The sequence below is a fragment of the Mirounga leonina genome, unplaced genomic scaffold (assembly GCF_011800145.1).
Source record: "Mirounga leonina isolate KUSES-001 unplaced genomic scaffold, KU_Mleo_1.0 Mir_114, whole genome shotgun sequence".
Lineage (NCBI taxonomy): Eukaryota > Metazoa > Chordata > Mammalia > Carnivora > Phocidae > Mirounga > Mirounga leonina.
In genome coordinates, this window is record NW_023270265.1 from 5,037,510 (window position 1) to 5,060,108 (window position 22,599).

Here is a 22,599-nt window from a genome sequence, read left to right on the forward strand (position 1 = left end):
GCAAAATGATAATTCTTTTCTTTAGGCGCTCTGGTGCCATATGGAATGTATATAAATCATATTTTTGTTTTAACAGCGGAGGCTTTGTTGATAGATAAACATGTGGTTTATCTAAAAAAAAAAGAGGATTGTGCTTTGAACAATCATTTAATGGCCGTGGATGTGCCAAATAAAAATAAAAACATAATTTTGGAAGAAGTTGGCCTCGTGCCCAAATCTGTAGCAAGGAATTTCTCCTTAACCAAAGTGGTTAAAGCCCGTCGATCTGTTTTGAGTTTAAGCTATGCTCTCTACTCAACCCCACGACAAACCGAATCCGGGGCTAATGGGCTCTAATAGGACAAGACGTTACCTTTATGAATGACCTCATGGAGAAGAGGTTGGCGAGCATGGTGGAGAGGCCTTGAGCCAGGCAGCTCTGGGCTATGAACCCCAGCTTCAGCTCTGCGAGGCAGATTGCATCATCCCCCTCTTTCCAATTCCAGCTCGGGATGTTTAGCAGATGGGCCTGTGGAAGCAAAAGCAAGGTATGAGACCTTAGGTTGCTAAATGTTCAATTATTGTAAATCTCCTCTGGGAAATGCAGCATTGCCCAACTGCTCCGAGGCATTCAGACTCATCCTTCCTTTCTCTCGCCTGAGCCTGCTGTTTGCTGTTTCATTCGACTCTCCTATTCAGCAGACTTCAGTCTTCAGTGGCCTCTCCAGAACATTGCTTCTGTGCCTCCCAAACCCAGGTCTTCCCCTCGGGTTTGTCACCTAGCCAAACAGAGTCCACAGGGAATTTCCTCTTGTGACAGACACATCGGCCCATGCTACTAGGATGTCTGGCTAGGTTGTTCATAAATTGGCTCCTCAAACAGACTCAAGACTGTCAGATGCCTGTGTGTTTTAGAATCCTTTTTTATTTGCATCCCCGAAACTCCAGGTCAGTGGCCCCCAAGTCTGAGTGGGCCTCAGAATCACCTCGTGGGTTGATAGACATATTGCCGGCCCCTCCTTCAGAGTTTCTGATCTGGTAAGGTGCAGGGCGAGGCTGGAGAATTCGCATTTCTAATAAGTTCGAGGTGCTGCTGAGCTGCTGATCCAGGGACCACACCTTGAGAAGCACTGACCTAAATCATCAGGCAAATCACAGTGTAGACATATTACAACATCTTGCAGATGGACTGATCCTATTCAACAGTTAGGTCACACCCCAAGATAAGGACCCAGACATGCTCTTCCGATTAGTTTTAAGTGGCATGAAGCAGAGAGTCAGAGATCATATGTTGGATGAAGGAATCAAGATTCAAAAACTTCTCCAGGGTTGAAAAAATGGGCAGAAAACCAACCAGGGAAGATTTTAAAGGCCTTAATGTCAAGCACAGCATTTAGGTTCAAAAAAAATCAACTGTATAAATTCAAAATGAGAAGACCTAACTTGGCAGTAGAGCTGAGGGGAAAGAAGAAAAAAAAACTTAAGTGTGTGGGTAACTCAAATCCCAAAAAGAGGCCAACCGTGTGACAGATTACAGAGAAAGCCAATGCTTGCTTGTTAGAAATGGTCTCCAGATCAAGGGAAATGAATGTTTCATTCTGTTGTGAACTGGTCAGGCTAGTTCCAGAGTACTTGATCCAGTTGTAACAGTCAGATTTAAAGAGGGAAACTGATAAATTGAATAACTTCCAGAGAAAAATGACAAGCACAAGGAGAGATGGGGGTTCTGGAAAACATCTTTAGAGAAACAGTTAAGAGAGCCAGCAGTGTTTGGCCTGCAGAAGGGCCACAGCCTCACAGAGACGGGATGGTGACAACCTCTGAATACCTCAGGTGCTGAAGAGGGATTGTCCTGCTTTGTTCCAGGGGCCAGAATTAGGACTGACTGGTACACGTTACAAGAAAGCCGTTTTTTGGCTTGTTTTATAAAGGAACTTTCTAAGGATGTAATTTGTCTAATAAATGGAGAAAGCTACCTCCCAAAATGCAAGGTCTTTGTCCCAAAAACTCAGTAAGTGTTTTCCCAGGTCATAACAGAAAGACCGCTTGCTTTGCATTTGTGCTTGAATCAGAGAGCTGTGCTAGGCCCCCTCGGATGCCAAGACTTTATGGCCCTGAAATGACTGTTTCTCTCCAGATACCAGCAAGCACCAGGAGTACCCAGAAGGCTTCCCTTCACTGTCAGGACAACCCACTACAGTTGTACCTACTAGAAGAGATGGAAGACGCTATTATGGAAACAAAGAACAAGTCCAATGGGTCCTTCCTCTGCTTGCAGAAATACCACTCTTGTGAAATCCCTTCCTCAAAGTCCTGTGACAGTCTCACAGGTCCTAAGCCAGCAGTGACTCCTGGGAGAGAAGACTGTGTCCTCCCTAATGAGAGCATGGTTAAAAAGTTTGGTGTGTGGGCCATCGTGGATGGTAATTTCTGTCAAGCTGAGTATCAGAGACCTTCTCACATCATAGGCTTGATTCCAGCGGATGGCCTTGCCCTTTACCCTGTTTCTCTCCCTACTCTTCACCGGCTCGCAAAGGCCACCTTCCTCCTTTACTGGCACCGCAGAGAATACACCAGTCTCAGTGGAGAGATACTCATTTGCCTTTATATCATCTGCGAAGAATAAGGAGAAATGAGATCTAAGTAATGAACAAGTAGATCACTGAGTGTGAAAGGAGGTTTGAAGGTCACATAACCTTCATGGTACTTTCAAGCAAGCAAGCAAACAAACAAAGCCTTTTCCAGAGAATCTCTCATATCCCCAGGTGCCAGGTTTTTGAAGGTATGAAGTCCAGGCTTTTGGGCCTTGGGTCCCCCATGTTCCCATCTGGTTTGAGTTCCTTAGATATATTTTACATGTTATTACGTGGGAAAGTCAAGTTTGTTTCATTTCTCAGGCTTCCATATGGCCTCCTTTTATGGGCCATCATATCTTCACCAACTGTGGGGCAGGGAGCAGGGAGGGATGTACCAAAGGCTAGGAGGAACATCTGTGTGCATGAAATGAAGAGAGGAAATTTCATCAGGAACTCAAATCCTCTGTTTCTGGCAACTCAGTCCTTCATTTGAGGGACATTTGGGTCCAGTGGAAAATGCCAGCCTCGCTGCACAGGAGTCTAGAGGCAAACCGTGGATCTGGAGAATGAGGCCTGATAAAGCTGGTGTAGCAGGACCAGGATCTCCCTTTGATCGGCCACTGGACCACTCCTCATCTCAAGAAGAAGGAATGTGAAAATATGCTCTCCTGGGAAACCAGGAGAGGTCAATTCTAGTCCCAGTTCCAGTCCTCCCTATACATATAACTTTGAGGAAGCCACCATAAGGAACAAAGTTCATTTCAGAGAAAACACTTTAACACTACTGCCCAAGTGTGTGAGGATTTTTAGTGAGAAAGCTCAATGAACTTGCATTACCATTGGGCCACTGGGACTTGGCTTCCAGGTCCCAAACAAAGACCTCTTTTTCTAGAATCTGTTTGGAAAATAAAAAATCCATGAATAGTTAAGTCATCAGAAGTGACACTTTTCTAAGATACAAACTGTTCTTTCCTTGAAAAGCTTCAAGACATTTACACTCAAATCAAAAATGAGTGCCCTGTACCATTTTCTTTCAGTGTTCAGAGATGGCTGGGCTGAGTGTTTCTCTCCATAAAATCAGATCCACTTTAGAGAACACCAGTCCTTCTAGAAGGCCTACTGTGAGGAACCACAGTTTGGCTCAGTGGGGTGTGTCTCTATTTAAAGAGAAAGTGACAGTTGGCCATTCTGTCCTTAGTTCACTGCCTGCCAAGTGACCACGAGTTGTACCCACCAGAGCTGCTCTGTCTGAGAGCGCGTAGACTCCCAGTCTGAAGTCACACTGGGATGTTAGCATGCACAGATGGTCAAATGAGGATTAAATGTGATAATGGATGTCAAGCTCTTTTAAAACCATAAAATATGCCGCAAATGTCTGAGATTACTATGATGACAAACTCAGGACCGGTTTTACATGGAGAGAAAGTAGGCAGCTTGCCTACATTCCTCTAGGCCCTGGAATACCAGCATCATTAGAGCACAAGGAATTGAAATTCTTTATATTTTAAGTCTCGTATCCAATTATGGAATTAACTGTCATTTGAAGTATGTTGACTATAACATAAGTTTACACACACATACCAGGTTCTTTCAAGAAAGCAAGTTTTAATGGGTGGAGATCTCTGGACATTTAGTCATGGGTGAAGAGGAAGTACAGAGAGGAAGAAAAATAATATTGTAAGGCAATGGGAAGAAAAACAGATTAAAGAGAAGGTGGGACCATCTCACGAAATAGCATAATTATAAAGCAGGGTGACAAGTGTCCATTTGCAATTCCATGAGGAATGAGATGACAATGACCAGTGGACTTTTTGCTCCCTCTAGAAGAGAGAAATAAAATGATCGAGAAAAATGTGCCAAAGTCACTCCATCCCTCGTACCCTTATGCATCTGACAGGGGCAAAGTCCCACATGTGGTTTTGCCTGACTCTGAAACCCCAAAATATTGGAGTGGTTCTAAGCAAAAATGTGTTTCCAGCGAATCGTCATGGGTCGGTTGAGGCCTTCATCATTGTTCCTGAATAATTACCATGAAAAGGTTTGTAAAAGACATTCAGCTTGTTATGGGCGTGTGAGTACTGACCAGGTTCCATCCAGATCCTAGGTCCATTGAGCTACTTGGAGTTTGACAGAAATCACAGCTGAAACCCTCCTGAATTTCTTGAAGATGTGGCATCACTACTCATTGGAAGGAGGAAAAAAAGGAACTGACAGCCCTTTCTAAACATACAACATTAATTTCCCTACTCAATCTAAATTCAGCCAAAAACCTAAACAGCTTAAAGCACTCTCACACTAAATGAAATTTCAAATCATAAATGAAAGAAGAGTTTATTGCCTGAGGAGCTGTCACCAGCCACAGCCTTGCTACAAAATTCACCTCCGCCTACAGGGACTGCCGTCAAGAAACTTCTCCAGACCGATGCTTGTGAGTGTCCCCCGATAGTCTCACTTTATCTCTTCCATGTCCTTGGGTTTTCCAGAGACGAACAGGACAATGGGACCTTGGGTGCCCACCACCAAGCCCACTGGCTGGAGTGCAACCCGTTCTGCAGTGGAACCACCTGCCAAGGGCTGGGCAGTGGGCAGCAGATCCGAGTGGGAGGCCAGTTGCCGACAGCAGGCTCCACTCCACAACGCCCTCTGATGGGCCTCCACACAGCAAAATGGGGCAGCACTTGCCAGCAATTAAGAAATAATGGCATGGCACTGGTGCATTTGGCAGAATAGGATCTTCTCTGGGTCACCTGACTGCCTATTTCGTAGGAAATATGGCCTATAAGATGGGACACACACTCACTCACAACCCAGCGGGGAGTTATTGTGTTCAGACAGGACACCTGGTTCCAGGTACTGAGCAGCCTCCAGTTTCTCCGAGCCTCATTACGGGGAATAACCGGTTCCATATCAAACAGAGAAAGGTGCCACCTTCCCTCCCCCAAAGCTGTTTCCCTGGGAGTTCGGTGACAGGCCACGTGAAGGAGCAGTGCCTCTGAATGAGAGACTGAGAAGTAATCACAAGGGAAACAACACAGACTCCAACATTTGTTTTCTTTCCAATCCCCTTGTAAACTAGAACATGAGGAAAATTCCTTTATGTTTTTATCTCTGGAGAGCAACTTTTTTCCTGAATTCAACCAAGCCCGTTCTCCTCCTGAATTTGAGAATGCCTTGTTCCGAATTCTCCCCACTCCCACCCACCTCCCCCCGGCACGTGGTCTGCTCCTCCATGTCACCTGGTCTCTGCTTGCCTAGGACACTCTCTACCCCTGGACTGCCACGTCCCGAGGGCACAAGGCAGGACTCCTTCACTTATACCCATGGGGGGTTAGGGAGGTCAGGTAGCGTGCTGACCACATAGCAGGGAGTCAGGAGATACTGACTGAAGAAGTGAGTGGAGCACATAAAAAGTGGACATTGTTGAAATGGGATCGAAGATTACATCGATATTTGGACCCTGGGGGTCCAACAGATGCTTCCTTCTGGTGACCAGCGGTAAACAATGTGTTTGCTCTGAAGTGAGGCCCCGGGGAGGTTTGTACCCAGCACCCCCTTGTCCAGGCCTTTGGATTACAGCAGCACATGTGTGTGTGTGCGGGGGGGGGGGGGGGTGCATGTGTGTGTGCACATGTATGTGTGTGTGCACGTGCATGTGGGGTGTGTGCATGTGCGTGCATGTGTGTGCACGCATGCGTGTGTGGAGGGGCATGTGTGTGTGCACGTGCGTGTGGGGGCATATGTGTGTGCACGTGCGTGTGGGGGCGTGCGTGTGTGGAGGTGCGTGCGTGTGTGGGTGTGTGTGTGCATGCACGTGGAGGCGTGTGTGTGCACATGCATATGTGTGTGTGCGTGTGCATGTGGGGGCGTGTATGTGCATGTGTGTATGTGTGCATGCGTGGGGACATGTGTGCACATGCATGTGTGTGCACATGCATGTGGGGGCATGTGTGCACGTGCATGCGTGTGTGGGTGTGCACATACATGTGGGTGTGTGTGCGTGCATGTATGTGTGGGCATGTGCATGTGTGTGTGGGCATGTGTGTGCACGTGCAGCTGTACAATGAGAGGAAAGAGACCGGGTACACCTGTGCATCTCTGAGCCTGGGATAGGCTCGGGCTCTCGCTGTCTTACCTTGTTGTGATACTGCAGCATCTGAGTGATGATTCTTATCTTCGGATGGTAGTTTTTTATGGAGATTACTCTGAAAAAGAAAGAGCCAAAGCTGAGGCAGGGTCTGCCTTACTCTTGAAGTCTGATGGGAACATGAATTTGCACCCAGAGTGAATGTGGGACCAGCAGCCAGGCCCATCAAGAGGGCTTGCGGGCACAGGACCAAGTTAAACTGTGTCCATCACTGTACCCCATGGCATGAAAAAGAAATCCACAGAACGGCCACAGACTGTGCCCTGGGCAGAGAAGAAGAGAGCAGTCCTGTGGTGCTTGGTGTCGGCGTGTGAACCGGCGTGTACTGGGGTGGGGGCTCCTGAGCAGGGGTCACAGGCTTACTGCCTACATAGACATGTAAATAAGGCAAGCTTTACCCACGGGGCGAGGGAGGTTTGCCATCTCACATACCCTAGGGACGAGCCTGAAACAATTTGCCCTGAGTCCAATTCTCCAAGTGAACAACTTGAGACAACAATGACAAATCAAACAAGCAGCCTGACAAATGATACTAATTGTCACACACACATGGCCACTCACAGAAATTATTTCTGAGCAGGGCTCTTATGATGGGATCAATGACTCAGCCTTCGATAGATAATAGTGTCTAAATGATGACTTTAATGCTGGTTGGAAATAAAAACCAAGGCCTGGCGGGGGCTACAGTCTGGTAGAAAATGCCACTCTCCCCCCAACGCCACGCCCTGGGAAACTGCCCTCAGTCTACACTCCGTATGAACCACTGCCCTCCCCCACCCCACCCCTCGCTTCTGCTCCCTGAGACAGTCACTGGGCTGTAAGTGGAGGAATAGAAACACCTGGATTCCAGTTCCAGTCTTGTACCAAGGAACTGGGTGACCTTCAGGAAATCCCTGGGCTCTTTGTGACTGTTTCCTCTTCTGGACATTGGGGGCAATGGTACCTGCTTTATTTATTTCACAGGCTTTGGTATGAGCAGCAAATGAAAGACCAGATGTGGAAATGCTTTGAAATCATTAAAAGCTCTCTCCACATGTAAGTTATGGTTTTTGTCATTACCGACTCTGTCAGAGGTGACATTGCACATTTCCTTCTGTGACAAAGAAAGCTAAAGAATGGAATTCCACAGAATGGCGCACCTCCTAAGCCTAATCAGAAATGCAAGCGCGTTTATTAGGACCACCCCCACAAACTTTGCACCAAGAACCGTCTCCATGCTTCATCCCTTTTTTTGTGCAAAAATGGAGAGAAGGCAGTCAGGGAGCAGTTTTTTTTTTTTTAAATTGAACATTTTTTTTTAAAGGTTTTATTTATTTATTTGAGAGAGAGAGAATGAGATAGAGAGAGTATGAGAGGGGGGAGGATCAGAGGGAGAAACAGACTCCCTGCTGAGCAGGGAGCCCGACGCGGGACTCGATCCCGGGACTCCAGGATCATGACCTGAGCCGAAGGCAGTTGCTTAACCAACTGAGCCACGCAGGCGCCCCAGGGAGCAGTTTTGTCTGAAAAGCTGCAACTTGTGAATTTAGGAAATGGATCGCACAGAAGCCTCTTCTGCACAAATTCACCCTGGCTTTTGCACTTTAAGGAATTCATTTTATTTTTGAAAAAGTGTTGTGTTGGCTCTTGCTTATAACTCAAGGACTTTGAGCCTCCGTCAGCCCTCAGAATTCAGTTCACAGCCTCCACTGGTTTTCTGCATTAGCTCATTTCAAATGGATCTTTGACATTTTAATTTCAAAAGGGGCAGATTGGTCTCGTTAAACTAAGGAGAAAGGAGGATTATACAAATAAGGGAAAGCCGGAGCCCAATTTTTAACCCTGAACTTCCCGTTTCCTTTCACTGCCTGGGCCTTAGTTCTGATTCTGGTTAATGGATGGCTTCACTACATTTCTGACGCTACCTTTGTCCTGTAATTTTTATGCGGTGGCATCATGCCAAACACCCTGATAACTTACATGTCTTCATATTAGCCCTACCGCAGCCTAAATGAAATATTGCGATTAAGAGAAATGCCCATTTCCAAACTATTACTCATTTCAATTATTCACTTTTGGAAGGAAAAAAAGAAAGCACTAGCCCCAGACTTCTCTGGGGGTCTACACATTCAACTTTATCTTCTTTTGTTTTTTATGTCTGAAAATCTGAAAATCAGGAAGCCTAGTTCCTTAAAGGCTACATTTTTGTCATTTCAAATGACACAAAAATGGGGCAAAGGATGGAAATCCTAGTTCAGGGAAGGGGTCACTGAAGCTCCTGATGCTGAGCTGTTGTAGTCACTTTCCAGCTGTGCCTAGTTAGGGGGTGGACCCAGGTGTGGACGCACGTCCCCACTCCACCACCTCCCTGCAGGCTGGCAAGCCCCATGCGGACAAGAGTTCATGCATCAACTTCCTTAAAGCAACTGCATGAAGGGGCTCCTGGGTGGCTCAGTTGGTTAAGCGACTGCCTTCAGCTCAGGTCATGGTCCCAGAGTCCTGGGATCGAGTCCCACATTGGGCTCCCAGCTCGGCGGGGAGCCTGCTTCTCCCTCTGACCCTCTCCTCTCATGCTGTTTCTCTCTCTCTCTCTCTCTCTCTCTCAAATAAATAAATAAATAAAATCTTAAAAAAAAAAAAAAAAAAAAACAACGGCATGAAAGCATATGGCCAAAGAAAAGTGGGAGGAAAGAGAACACTGTGCCAGATGTCGCTTGCCAGACACAGGGACCAGATGCTGAGGGAAAAATGTGCTCATCCCAGAGGCACCGAAGGATGCCCCCTTCCCCACCTCAGTGACGGGAAAGCTCATGTCACTCGGGGCCACCGATGAGAAGCAAAGGAAGGAAGGTGGGAGCATCGTGATGATGCAACTTCCCAAGCCCTCACCCCAGGTACATTCCCAGGCCACAGCAAACCAAGCTGCACCGAGAGAGAGGTCTGTATGGACCAAAGGATGGCTGCTCACAATTAGGCAAGAGTTCTTGGGAATGTAGTGGGAGGGAAATGTTTTCTCTTAGTTCATCTCTTCTCTCCAGAAGCATCTCTTTATTATTCCCTTCCAACGCAGGAGGGGAAAAAAAGAATCCTAAGGGGCTTTAACTCTCTGGAGCTAAATATCTTTTTTGTCATTCCGTTGTCACAGAACAGTGGTCTTCTGAAATGAGAAACGAATAAGGAGTGGGGGTCAGCCGTGTCAGGCCAGGCCAGGTCATGGCCTTCCATGTGCCTCGCCTGTTTCCAGGGAGGGCCCTGGGCAGTGTTCTCCAGAGTGTGCCCCTGCCCACCCAAAGATGTTCTGTAAAGAAAGGGGGGGCGGGGCTTGGAGTCAAATAGGTTCAATAAGTTCTCCGTAGAACATTATCTTAGAAAAGCATTTTAGTATTAAAAGCACTGAGAAGGCTTTCAGTGAAGACACTCTTTCATTCTGGGAAACTGGCCGAAACAAGCTCACCAGTCAACCAACTCCTCTTTGTGGGGGATATTAATCAACATACTACAGACACACTCAGAAAGTTCCAACATAGAGCTTCTCAAGCTTGGTACCACTGCCATTTGGGGCCCAGTAATTCTCTGCTGTGGGGAACTGTCCTGTGCACTGTAGGATGTTGACCAGCATCCCTGGCCTCCACCCCCTGGGATGTGAACAACATCATCTCCTTGTTACGACAACCAAGAACATCTCCAGATATTTCTAAATGTCTTCTGGGGGACAAAATCACCCACAGTTAAGTCATTTCGGGTCCACTCCCCCTTAGGGAAAATGGTACTTTACTTCAGGCCTATCCCCATCTCAATCTGTCTGAAACATCTCAAACCCAAGACCCGTTGTGAGCCCCAGGTCTCCCCTCTGCCAGGGATAACCTTCCTGTCGACGATGCCTTGTGTCACTGCCCTCCACAGCCACCAGTGCCTCAGCTCCCCCTGGACCTATGCTTTGGCAAGGTGTAGGGTGACTTATGAGGGATAGAAGTTCCCACAGAGATGGTGCTCTGCAGAGAACCCAAAAGGGCAGCCAATGGGCTGCAGAGCACCAAGTCCAGAGCCTTCCCTGGCCTCCCCGGTGTTACCTCATTATGTTGGAGGCATCTTCAGCATCAGGGTCAGCGCAGTACTTGTTGGCAAGGATGAGGCACGCATCTGCTGACTCTATCTAAGACACCAAAAGGGAAATCACAGAACACAAACATATAAATAGCCACGCTTGGTTGCAGTCTTTCTCTGTTGACAGCTTTTGGGGAATCTGGTGCTTTGCAAGGAAAGAAAAAAAATAATCCTGAGAGATTATAGTTTTTGTCAGAAGTGTAGGTTGCAAGTTCTTGTTATGGTTAAACATTTCATCTTGTTGTTGTTCGAGGGTACAACATGTATCTTGGCAATGAAACTTTTCAATTTGCATAGTCACTTAGATGTAATCTTCCCAGATTTCTTTAAATAACAATTAATGAAGCCTTTCAGTCCCCTCCCTGCCTCCTTCCCCGAACAATGGATCTACCCCATCATCCTAAATTTTTTAGTCGGGAAATGGCGTTAGGTGAGCTAAACCCCTTCTCTGAGGTTACCAAGTTAACCGAATAGTCAGGGATTCAGAAATTGAGACTCCAAAGTCCTTCATCTGACCTTTTTCACATCTTAACGGTGAAACAGAAGGAAATAAGAGCCCTAAATCAGATAACAGCTCAGTATTGTTTAGTATTCAATTAGCATTCAGATATTCAAAAGACAACAAATCTATGTGTATGAAATGATGTGTTACAGATGAACTCAAAACCTACTGACTTACCTAAACATGAGCCAAAATAAGATTTATGCCTTTGAGGGAATGATGAGTTATGTTAATAATTGCTTGCATCTAAATTAGGTCCTTGAACAGTAACTATTTTCTCCAAGTTCTCATTAGAGTTCACATTAGTCATAACTTGGGTCATGTCTGGATAATATTAAGAGTAACTGGACTCTATAAGCATAAGAATTCTCATGCTGGCTCAGGTCTGCAATCTGTCCCACTTGTTATGTTGTATTTAATAGACCATTCCCGCATTTTGGTGGGAGGCCATGGTTTCCTCCATGGTATGTCACAAATTGTCTCTAGTTTTCTTTAATAATCCAAAGAATTTACCCAGATCCTTCTGCTTATTCACGTTTGCCAATGACATTATTTACTAAATTAAGTAGTAACCACAGTTAACATTTAGATGTCAGTGGATTCATAATATTAATCTATACCCACTGCCATGCAAATATTGAATGTGCTTACAAAATCTATATAAAACGAGCAAAGTAGCAGATGCCACTTTGCTGTATCCTTTTCCTTTATAAGCCTCAGGTCTGCTCTATAAGAAGATTCTAACTTAGCAGAATTTGGAATGAAAGATTAGCCCTTTACCAAGTGATATCAGATATCTGCATGTTTAGTTTTGTGTTTTTAGTCTTTGGTAGTGGAAAAAAAAGGAAGCTCAAAATGTTTTATGGCCTAGTAGAATTTTATTTATACTTTATCCTTCATGTTCCTTTCCAATGTAAATAATAGATTTCAGAGCTACACTGAGTCCAATTTAAGTATTTAAGATGGGAATTACTCTATTATTATCTTGTATATGGGTCTCCTGAATCCGTACAACTGGTCTACTCCCTTGAGGAGTGCTGATCTTGAGGGAACCAGCAAAGTAACTTTCATTTTATGACTCGTCCAAGTGAGGGAAGTGGTCTAGCAAGTGCCAGTGGAACGAAGCTCTGGGACCAGTGGAAGGGTGATGTCAAGGCTGGTGGCATCTGACTTATCTCATTAGGGGTGTGGAGGTGACTCTTGGCCATCCTAGGAGGCATATACCCTCACCACAGAGTCAATCTCCCTCTCAGATGGAGTAAAAGCGGAAGTCACCTCTTCCTTCTTACCTTGACTCTTGCAAGATCATGTGGATTGAGGACTGAACCCTGATAAAATTCCACCTGAGTAAAATGTCGTTTGAACAGAGCCTCAAGCTCCAGGTTAGGGGAAATGCTGGCAGGGAGAGAAGAAACAACCATTAATAAAATAGACTCAGGTATTCCTGCTTCCATGGCCTTCTTTCTTTCTGACTTCCAAAGAGAAAGACCTAGGAAAAGGCTTTCACCTTCAAGGCAGCGCCCTTTCTTGCCAGAAATAAAAGGTTCACACTCGAGAGAAATAAAACCTCAGCCCCCTGAAAACCCAAACCAGTACTGAGGTAAAATAAAGAAGCTCACGGTCTTCACAAGTCTGAGGCCAATGAGGCGAAATGTCTTCAACTTTGTTAGGAATGGAATCTCTATTTTATGAATAGAGACTGAGCTGTGACATTAGAGATTAGCCAAAGGTGCCCCTGGCAGAGCCTCCTGCTGTTCCCTCCCTCAAAGCCTTTTCCCTGCTTCTCAGCCACATGGACTTCTCATGTCCCTGATCCCAGGGCCTGGATCAAAACATGTCACCTCTGAGCAGCCACAGACAGAGATAATTTACTCTTGGTACTGTTCTTGATTCACACATGCATACACTCCTCATCATTCTTAGTGCTGAGCTGTACAGACATCTTTCCCATTGGAGGACAAGGATTAAAACACTGATTGACCTATTCATCCATTTATTACTTCTGTAGAGATGAAAGATATCTACTCTCTATAGGTCTTAGGCTAGGTGCTGGGAGATGATATTTGGTTCGAACCTACTAGGTACCAAGAACTGTGTTAGTCAATGCTTGCCTAATATTCATTAAGTGCTTAGTATGAATTGTTAATGTTTTCCAGAACTTATTATGTGGCAGACACCATTCCAAGCACTTGACAAGTATTAACTCATTTAAACCTCAAAACAACCCTGGAGGAAGGGATGTTATTAACCCAAAGCCTCAAGAGGTTAATTAACTGGGCCATCTACTACAATGCTGACACTGACAGATGCTGGGGACACGAAGGTGAATCCCAGCAAGTGAAGCATTAGCCGCCAGCTTGTTGATCAGACTCAAGCAGTGGGTGAGAGAGAAACAGAGCCTGTGCAAATCCGACCAGTCTTTGAGATCCATTACTCGTCAGGCCCCTCTTGGGAAGTCTGCCTGGTCATGCAAGAAATGGTGGTCTCTCCCTGACACAAATGCCTAGTGCAATTCGACCTCTTGACTAAACCGACTTCAGTCAGTGAATATAGGTTAGATGTTGAGCTCTAATTGTTGCACACGTGCTCATCTTGAAATGCCCAACCAATATGAGGGCAGAACCTACGCATGCTACTTCTCTTGAACCTTCCATAATGCTCTGCAGAGGATGGGCCCCTCGGCTGGTAATGAGAGGCTAAGCACTGAATTGTATCTGTGAGTTCTGCTCCTGTGCTGATGGCCTGGCTGGTCTTTTCAGAACTTGGAGAATTCAGTGCTGAGAAGCAAAATGCTGGCGCTCAGACATGGTGGTTATTTTGGTACTCTAGGAACAAATGTCAAAAGGAAGGAGATGCACAGAACAGAAGCTTATAGGGAAGTCAATTTCCATGGGATCTTGGAGCAGGATTGAGGCCTGGGCCGTCAACCCCCTATGGAGCCAACACCAACTCATAAGCTTTGTCCCTTGGTAACTTGGGGCTGGTGCTGGCCCTATGGTGGCCTCATTTCCAACACAAAAGAAGACAGTGCCACCCAAGTCAACATGCCTGAGTCCCTAGACTCTCTATCCCTGTGGCAGACTAACTTTTACCTAAAAGGGGATCAGACGAAGCTTAAAATTCCAACAACATTGAGCAGATGGAGAGGTCTTGCTTTCGTCAACTGTACAACAAACATAGTAAGATCTATCTTCTAAGTTGCTTGTCAACCTAATATATTTTATCTTTCACAATAGCTAACATTTATTGAGCACTTACTGTGTGCCTGATTCTGCTCTGTATACTTTACATGGATTATTTCTTTTCATTCCCCCTACGTGGTAGAATGAAACCATTGTGATCTCCCTATCTTATGAATGTGAAAACTAGGGCCCAGGGAGGCTAAATAACTTCTTCGGCAAGAGTCATATGGAATACTCGTACTTTGACTCCCTGTGTTGACGAAAGGAGAGATCGTATGTCCGGGGACCAGCACAGGTTCCTATACTGAGGTTTCTAGAAATGGCAATTGTTGTTGCAGCTGTGGTTAGTACTTTATACCCTGCTTCCTCTTACGTTTACGTCTTGCGTGGCCACTCTGTCGCTCCTGCCCTTGTAAAGAATCCACATCAGACAGCTAATCATTCCACACCAGACACTGTGGAAACACCTGGATCAAATCGATCCAGACAGCTGATGGGACAGTAATGATGCGTTTGACCCATAACGAACTTCACTCTTACTTGCCAGAATTGCCTCCACAGAAGCAGGTACCGTTCTTACCATGGACTAACAGGTTGGTTCCCTTTCCATTGGCTCCATATTATCCTCTCCAAGGAGACCACCTGGGGCCATGGCCAATTCAACTCTGCACTGCCCCCCACACGGCCCCCCACACCACCACTCCCACAGGCACTCAGGGAGTCCTCCTCAGGGTGCCTGGTTGGGTGGAGGGTCTCGAAACAGCAGAGGCCCCTTACTTGTGAAGAAAGACGATCTCCACATTGACATCATCCCGGTCCTTGTGCAGGAAGTCCTTCAGGAAGTTGGAAACACTCTCCAGAGTGATGTGTCCGCAGACCACAATGTGCCTGAACAGGAGAAGCCAGTTAGATGGGGCCAGCCCTGCACTGACCTGGCACCCACCCCGGGCAAGACAGAGGAAGCGCACAGCTGCAGGGAAGCATTCATCTCCTCCCGAGGCCTCAGTTAAAGCCCAGCTCCCATCCCCAGAGGGCCGTGAGGCAAAGCAGCGGTGCTGGCAGGTGCTCAGAGACTCCTCGGCAGAAAAGGCATATGGCTTCTCACCTGATGCTGCACAAAATCCTATTAAAAGCCCAACCGTTTGGCCAAGTGGTTTTATGCATTGAACAATAAGTGACATTATGCTTGTGCTTAAATGCTGCATTATCAAGTCCCTTGCAGATTCATATCTTTCCCTTTCTGCCCACAAAGCGTCCTCTTGAGAGATTTACCGAATGAGTCTTGGTTTATGACATAGAGCTTATCAGGTAATGAGATAACAAATCTTGCTGAAACGATGATTTTGTGTGTAAGAAAGCAGACTTTTATCAGGGTGGCTAATGTGCGGCTTGACACGTTATGGGCTCTGCTGGCCATAAGCAGTAAAAAGGAAATTTTGCATTTTTCCGCCATAACTCCTCCGACAATGGGGGCATGTAACACTTTACAGTAAGTGAGCATTAGTCAGGGCTAAATGGGGATGGGACGCCTATGGAATCGGAGATCATGCTGCAGGCTGTGCATCCCCAGGTAGCTGTTTCCCTAGGGTGCCCGGGATTTCCACGAGAGCCAAAGCATTTTACTTCAAGATGGGGAGAAGCTAGAAAGGGAAGAGGCTGGAATGGTTTGCCTTGATCCAGCGAGGTTTGGACTTCTGTTTCTGGAGATGGTGGCTTCCCCTGAGGAGATGAGCCTCTTTTCCAGAACTGCTGGGACAACCATCCCCCCGACATCTTTGGGCTCCTGGACCCATCTGATAAATCTGAACCAATCTGGCTACCCTGTGGCCATTGACATTTGCTATCTGATGCTCCATCAGGACTAAGCCCTTTGGTGCAAGGGTTAGCCCCACGACCCAAAGCCAGGGCCTGACTGTGGAGAGGAAACCTGCTGGCTTCTAAAAGAAGACAGTAGCAAGGGGCTCAGCCCAGGTCCCTGTGCCTCTCGGGCTGCTAGGGAAAGAGGCTGAATCCCTGGCCGGGCTCTGAGGCATGGGCAGGTGGCGAACACTGAAGCACGGTAATTTCGTGGGAAAAAATTTAGAACGGCTAGGCCCCTTGCACCTCATAATTGCTCGGCGCACATTCCAATAAGGTAGAAACCTCATTGGCTGGAGGCAGCTCATAATGGGAGGAAGTGATGATCACTTACGCAATGTTCCATTAGATGCCATTACAAGAGCCTGCCCTTTCGTTGTAATTTGGTGCTTGACTAAGTATGTGAGAATAAGGCAGTAAACTCATTGGTGAAAGGATAATGATGCAGAACAAAGAGTAAATCAATAATATGCACGATGCAGTTAATAATATCACCATTATGGACTGTTATTGTTACGGTGCCGCACTCAGTGGCCGGGCAAGCGAAGGCCATCGCAGGGAGGAAAGACTGTCCGTGGGCTGCCTCAGAAAAGACGTTCCAACACGATCACTTTGTTCTCTAGCCAGTACCGGCCAGGTTCAGGGAGGTCCCTTGGCCACCCATCCAAATGCCCCAAACCCACATAACTAACTCCCTCCCGAAATACACCCTGTGTCAGAACACGGGATGTGAACAGAACACTTGGATTACACACATTTTTATCCTGTCATCTCTTAAAATATTTCTTGTAGCACATGTGCACTTACATGGACAAAACAGGCTACAAATGAACTTGCATGTTTTGCATAAGATTTCTGATTCTGAATTTGCCAGGTGTGTGCAGAAAGTGACCCGAGATGCAGGATTCCCTCCTGATCTGACATCTAGGTCTGCATGGGGGCAATTCTAATGCCTTCTGCCCACAGACTCCCATGACTGCGAACAAGGCCAGCGTGAATCGATGTATGGGCACCTCCACAGGACAGATATGGGGTTGGGGCCCTCCGCCTCACCTGGATGTGAGAATAAGCCAGACTGGATCCCTTGCCCTGCCACCAAGGATGTGTGTGACCCTGGGCAAGCTCCTTATTCCCATTCAATAGATGAGAGAGCTGAGAGGTTAATGCCACCCAGCCAGGGTGAGCTGAGCTAACACAGGGCTCAAAGTTCTATACCAGTAGAAGCCTGGTGATTACTCAAAGCTGGACTCGAATCAATGATAGGTCCGGGTAAATGCCTGAACATTCATCCTTCCCATCCTGTGTGCAAAGGACTGAATGAACATCTGTCAGCATCCCTCTCCCTGTTCTGAAATCATTCATCTCCAGGACAGATGTGTGAGAAGTAGAAGGGAAGGAGATGAGTTCACCCTCTCACCCTTGAATCAAAGGCCCCGCCAGCTGATTTATTCAGCCTTAGAAAGAGTCAGGGTTCTCCTAGTTGAAAATGTGCTGGGTACATATAAAATATATTCCAGTGCAATCAATATTATCCCTTAAGCCTTTAATTAGCTTTCACTTCTCTTAAGAAGTAGACAAATGCAGGCAGGAGAGGAGAGAAAAAAAGGATTGACTTTTCTCATTTGATGTTAGCTGTCCAATACCATTCTAGACAATTGAGAATATATATCTTTTAGCTACAGCATGATTTCTGGGGTGGAGAGCAGCCTTTATCAAAAAGGAAGAAAAAAAATCTTCCTTCAACATAATTGGTATTTCTGCTCAGGAAAAGCGAGATTGATTGAAAGCAGATTGCCTTTTTGCCCAAGGAGAGTTATTAGGTACATTATCATGGCAACCTTGGAGAACCCATATTGTTCCAATCTGTCCTATATCTGATTTGAAGATTTATGACTTCCCCCCTTTGTGCCAATAATCATTTCCCTCCATTTTGTTTTCCATACAGTGGAAGTTATCAAGAAGCCCACATATTGAACATGTTTGAATGCAGTTAGAGTTGATGGATGGGGAGAAGTCACCTCTCTAACTCAGCATCTGCATTAGAAGATCAGCTCCCACGAGCCTGTGTCTGAGGGAGCACGGGGGGCCCTGCAGGAGCACAAGGGATGGATGGTGGAAAGGGAAAATTTACTTTCCAGAAATATTATCAAGACTTTTGAAAATTCCAGGGACTGTAGTTGGGGGAAGGGTGTTATTGCAGGGAGAAGAGAAGCAGAATTTGTTGTATCCTTGATGATTGAAAATACAACTGAAAATATTCTAAGACTGGGAGCTGGGTGTGCTCTCCTTGGATACAGAGTGATGGTTATTCACGGTGCATGATTTAAAGGATGCCAAAAAGATCCTCATCCAAAATTATCTCTGCCAGATTCCATGACACCTACAAATCTACTATGTGAGATTTGTACTTTGATAGCCCTGTGTTAGCTCAGCTCAGACACTAAATAACTAAATAGTCTTAGGCAAGGTACCAATTCTGCATTTTACCACTATAAAGTCAGAATCTTGGAGGGGCTGGAGCTAGTACCTGATTCATGAAGTTATCTTGAGGATTTATTTAAATAGATAATACATGTGAAGGGCCTAGTAAAGGGTCTGGGTCATTGCAAGCATTATTAAATGGTAGGATTCATGTGATATCTATAAATCAGTAGGTAACAGATGTAAAGTGCTCTAGGGCCCCTGGAATCTCACCTAATCCTCAAACAACCCTATGTTCCTACAATCTGCATCTTTGCAGATAACCTCTCTTAACCTCAATTTCCTTAAGTCGCATGCCTGACATCCCACAGCAAGAAAGTGACTTGCCCAGGATGTGACCCAGGTCCGCAGCTCTAATGCTCACTAAGATGAAGGTGTTGGGGTGCAGAGAGCATGGGCTGGAGTATTTCAGCTTCTGCTCCTTGATGACAGGCAGGGCTTAGCCAGCAGGATGTCCTCCTGGTCACACAGTGGAGGGAATGCTGGAGGGGTTCTCACTGGGCCAGGAGAGAGGCTTAGCCTGGGGACTGGGATGGAAAGAGATGATTCTCACTTAAAACATCCCAATGTTGCAGCATCACTAGATGCTGGCTGCATGTGGTCAAGGCAACAAAGGCTGAGGGATGGCAGAAACTCTAAACCAAGTCTTTTACACTGAAGCCACACAATTTGGCAAGCCGAGGGATGGCAAAGTGATGCAGATATCCATTTTAGACATCATATGTTACGTCCAGCCCCGGATGCCTCACCAGCCTAAGGATCCCAAAGATAAATGATCCATTTACGGTGGAGAATATTTAGGAAAGTTACGCTATGACGGTAACTAACACTGTTCCCAATGTGGCTTTGGATTTGAGCTTCTTTAAATGATTGGCATTCTTAATGATGGATTTCTATAGGGCCTGGCCATGTGGTTTGTGAAGATGGCCAACAAACCTACATCAATAACCATTTCTGATCTGATGGGACTTCTTTGTTTTTAAAATTTTGTCAAGTTCTGTAAACAAATCTTTCTTGGGCTAAACTAATGTTAATGGCTGGATTAAAAGATTCCTCTCAGATGCATGAAGAAGCATCTTAAATGCTGGAATAGTAGCAGATGACATTTTGTGTAAAGGAGCTAGTCATCCAGTGTAAGCAAATTCGCCTGGTCTGGGGGCAGGGCTCCATAAACACAGGCTGAACTGAATTAGGGGGTAACACTCGTGTGTCATGGAGCAAACATGGCGTCAGTAGATGAGTGTGACAACCACAATAAGAATAATGCTTGACTATTACAAACTCTATCAGCATTCACCAAACTACCGAGTGTTTTTTTCATGAGTACATCTTCACTAAATGAATATGGGTGTGCCTCTCCCATCATTAAGCATCTCCACCCCCAAAATCAAATCCCACGAATTCTCCTCAATCAGTCTACTTTCTTCCTGGAGATGGCGGAGGGAAGCCAGGATGCCCCAGTTGAGTTGGGACCTGTTTCAGAGCTCAGTTCCATTGGTGCCTTTCAGAATGGGCAACTTAGGGGAGGTGACCTAGGGCAGGAGGCATAAGAGGAGGATGCCAAGGGGGGCCCAAGCTCTTCAAGGCTCCAGGGAATGAGGCCTCCAGAGACCCACTGAAGCTGAGTTGAGCTAAATGAGAACTAAAACCTACACACTTTTAAGAAGACTCGGGTAGTGTTGCTTAGAGCCAGTAGCCTGAAAAAGGGAACCGTGACAGGGATGGGCTCCACTCCATAGACTCATGTTCATCTTAGTATCAGAATGGCCCTTTGGGAATGTTTAGTCTAGTGCCTGCATCATTATTTTAATGTGGAAACTGAGGCCCAGAGATTTAGTACACGGTGAATGGCAGAGCAAGAGCCACCCTACCCCCTCGCTCTGATGCCTTCTAGAGAGAGGGAAGGCTGATGCTGCTGAAAGGACCTGAGCTGGGAATCAGGAGACTGGGGCCAATCACTACAAAATGAAGGGGCCCAGACAGAGTGGGCTGCACCCACAGACACTGATGGATTCCCCCCGCCCCGAGTTCTAGCTCTCTGCCACTTCTAGTTTATGCCACCAGCATATCTTGTCTAGACGTCTGCAATACTTCCTAATTCAGTTCCCTGCTCACTCTCCCCACCACCCCCACCCCCTCAAAACAGCCAAAGAGCAGGACTGAGGCAAATCCGACAGCATCAGTTTCCCCCTCGGGGCAGGGAGGTCTCAGATCTCTCTTTAGCAGAGCCTCATTCTAGGAAGACAATGTAAAATGCACAGCTCTGGGCTGTTTATTTTTAAAGATACTATATCCATTTTTACTGGAACAAGTATAAAGAACTTAAAAAACCCATAGCTATCCTGTCACAATAAATCACACAGAGTAAATTGAAAATCCTATACAGCTTTCCCTGAATACATTGTGCTCACTTTGTCAGAGAGGTAGATGAAACGTGGCATATATTGATCTAGATGTCTCTGTAAAACTATAATATTTATATCAAATACATATGCTAGAATCTCTTCTGTCTTTCTGCTGAGACTTCTAATCATGCTCTTTCCATCCCATCTCCCCCCCGCCCCCCCCCCCAACCATTGGTAGCCACCAGCTTAATGGGAATGAATTTTAAAAAGGACTTGTCAAGGGAATTCAGCAGCATTTTATCATACAGAAAGCAGGGTAGGGGTGGCGAGAGACCTTACAAACCCAAATCACACAGTGGTCAGTACTCCAAGTTCATGTTGTCCCTCCAAGGTTGAATTTGAACCATTCAGTGTCCACATAACTATCTCTCCAAGACTCTCAAACAAGCTGAGGTTTTGGCAGATTCTGGGCTTGACATTCCATTATCACTGGTGGTGCTTTCTTTGGCTGTTTTGTCACATAGCTTTCCCTGGTTTGGGTCATGTCCTTCAGGGTGACGGTTACCCAGGTTCTCCCCTGAGGTGCAGGACCCCACTGCCCAAAAGAAAGGAAGCTGATCCACCTCTCGCCTTCCCACTTCCTCCTATACTGAGAGCCTGTCCCAAAGGAACTGACTTCCACGTAGGGGAGTTCACCTTTGGCCAACAAAAGATAGCTCCAGGCTGTGTGGGTCCCATCCTTCTATCCCACCTTGGGATCTGGATCAGGACCCCCAAAGCTTGCTGGACTTTCCAGAGCTATCTGCTGACCAATGGGCTGGTTGGTAAGGTGTGCTTGTCTTGGCCACCCTCTGCCACTGTAAGTGTAGGAGAAATATAACAGTTAACCACAAGACTGTCGGATTAGATCATTGGCCGATTCTGCCACCTCAGATCTACTAACCATGTTCTACTAACTTGTGAGAGAACAGTACTTGTAAGGAGGACAAAAATGAAAACAAAACAACTGTGAATGTGTATTGAGGCCGCAATCTCAAACCCTGGCTGTAGCCATTTCCAGTTAAAACAAATGAAAAAACAAAACCAGCAAACGAAAAGCCCAAGGAAGTTTAGAGATAAGAAAATCTCCTACCCAGGGCCACAGCTAGTACTTTGCTAATTACAAAGAAAGGAAATGCCTTCTCCCTTCTAGTGAGGAAGAGAATAAAGTAATCATCTCATCCAGCGGTCAATAGAGTTATTCTGGAAGAGACAGGCTGTTTTGCTGTTTCCCTAAACAGGGGCTGAAGGCTGAGCAAATAGATCCCAACAGTGCAGCAAAGGCACCTCTGTAAAACAGAGCCCCAAGGTCACAGGACAGACAACTGGTAATGCCAACAGTGAATACTGAGATGTACTGACCAGACCAGAACTTTCTGCACAAAGTAGGTGCATCTTGCCATATGTAGAC

At 46.0% G+C, this 22,599-nt stretch overlaps 1 protein-coding gene across 14 annotated transcripts in view; it reads right to left on the bottom strand.

The window, feature by feature from the left end:
• Positions 1-22,599, bottom strand: part of KCNMA1 (potassium calcium-activated channel subfamily M alpha 1) — a 725,292-nt gene that overhangs the window by 192,797 nt on the left and 509,896 nt on the right. For all 14 annotated transcript variants that reach the window (XM_035022513.1, XM_035022505.1, XM_035022592.1 and 11 more), the window contains 5 exons: positions 15,244-15,354; positions 12,574-12,679; positions 10,749-10,831; positions 6,688-6,757; positions 353-508 (listed from right to left, as the gene is read on the bottom strand). In XM_035022513.1, coding sequence (XP_034878404.1) covers positions 353-508; positions 6,688-6,757; positions 10,749-10,831; positions 12,574-12,679; positions 15,244-15,354 — 526 coding nt within the window. The remainder of the gene's footprint in view (positions 1-352; positions 509-6,687; positions 6,758-10,748; positions 10,832-12,573; positions 12,680-15,243; positions 15,355-22,599) is intronic.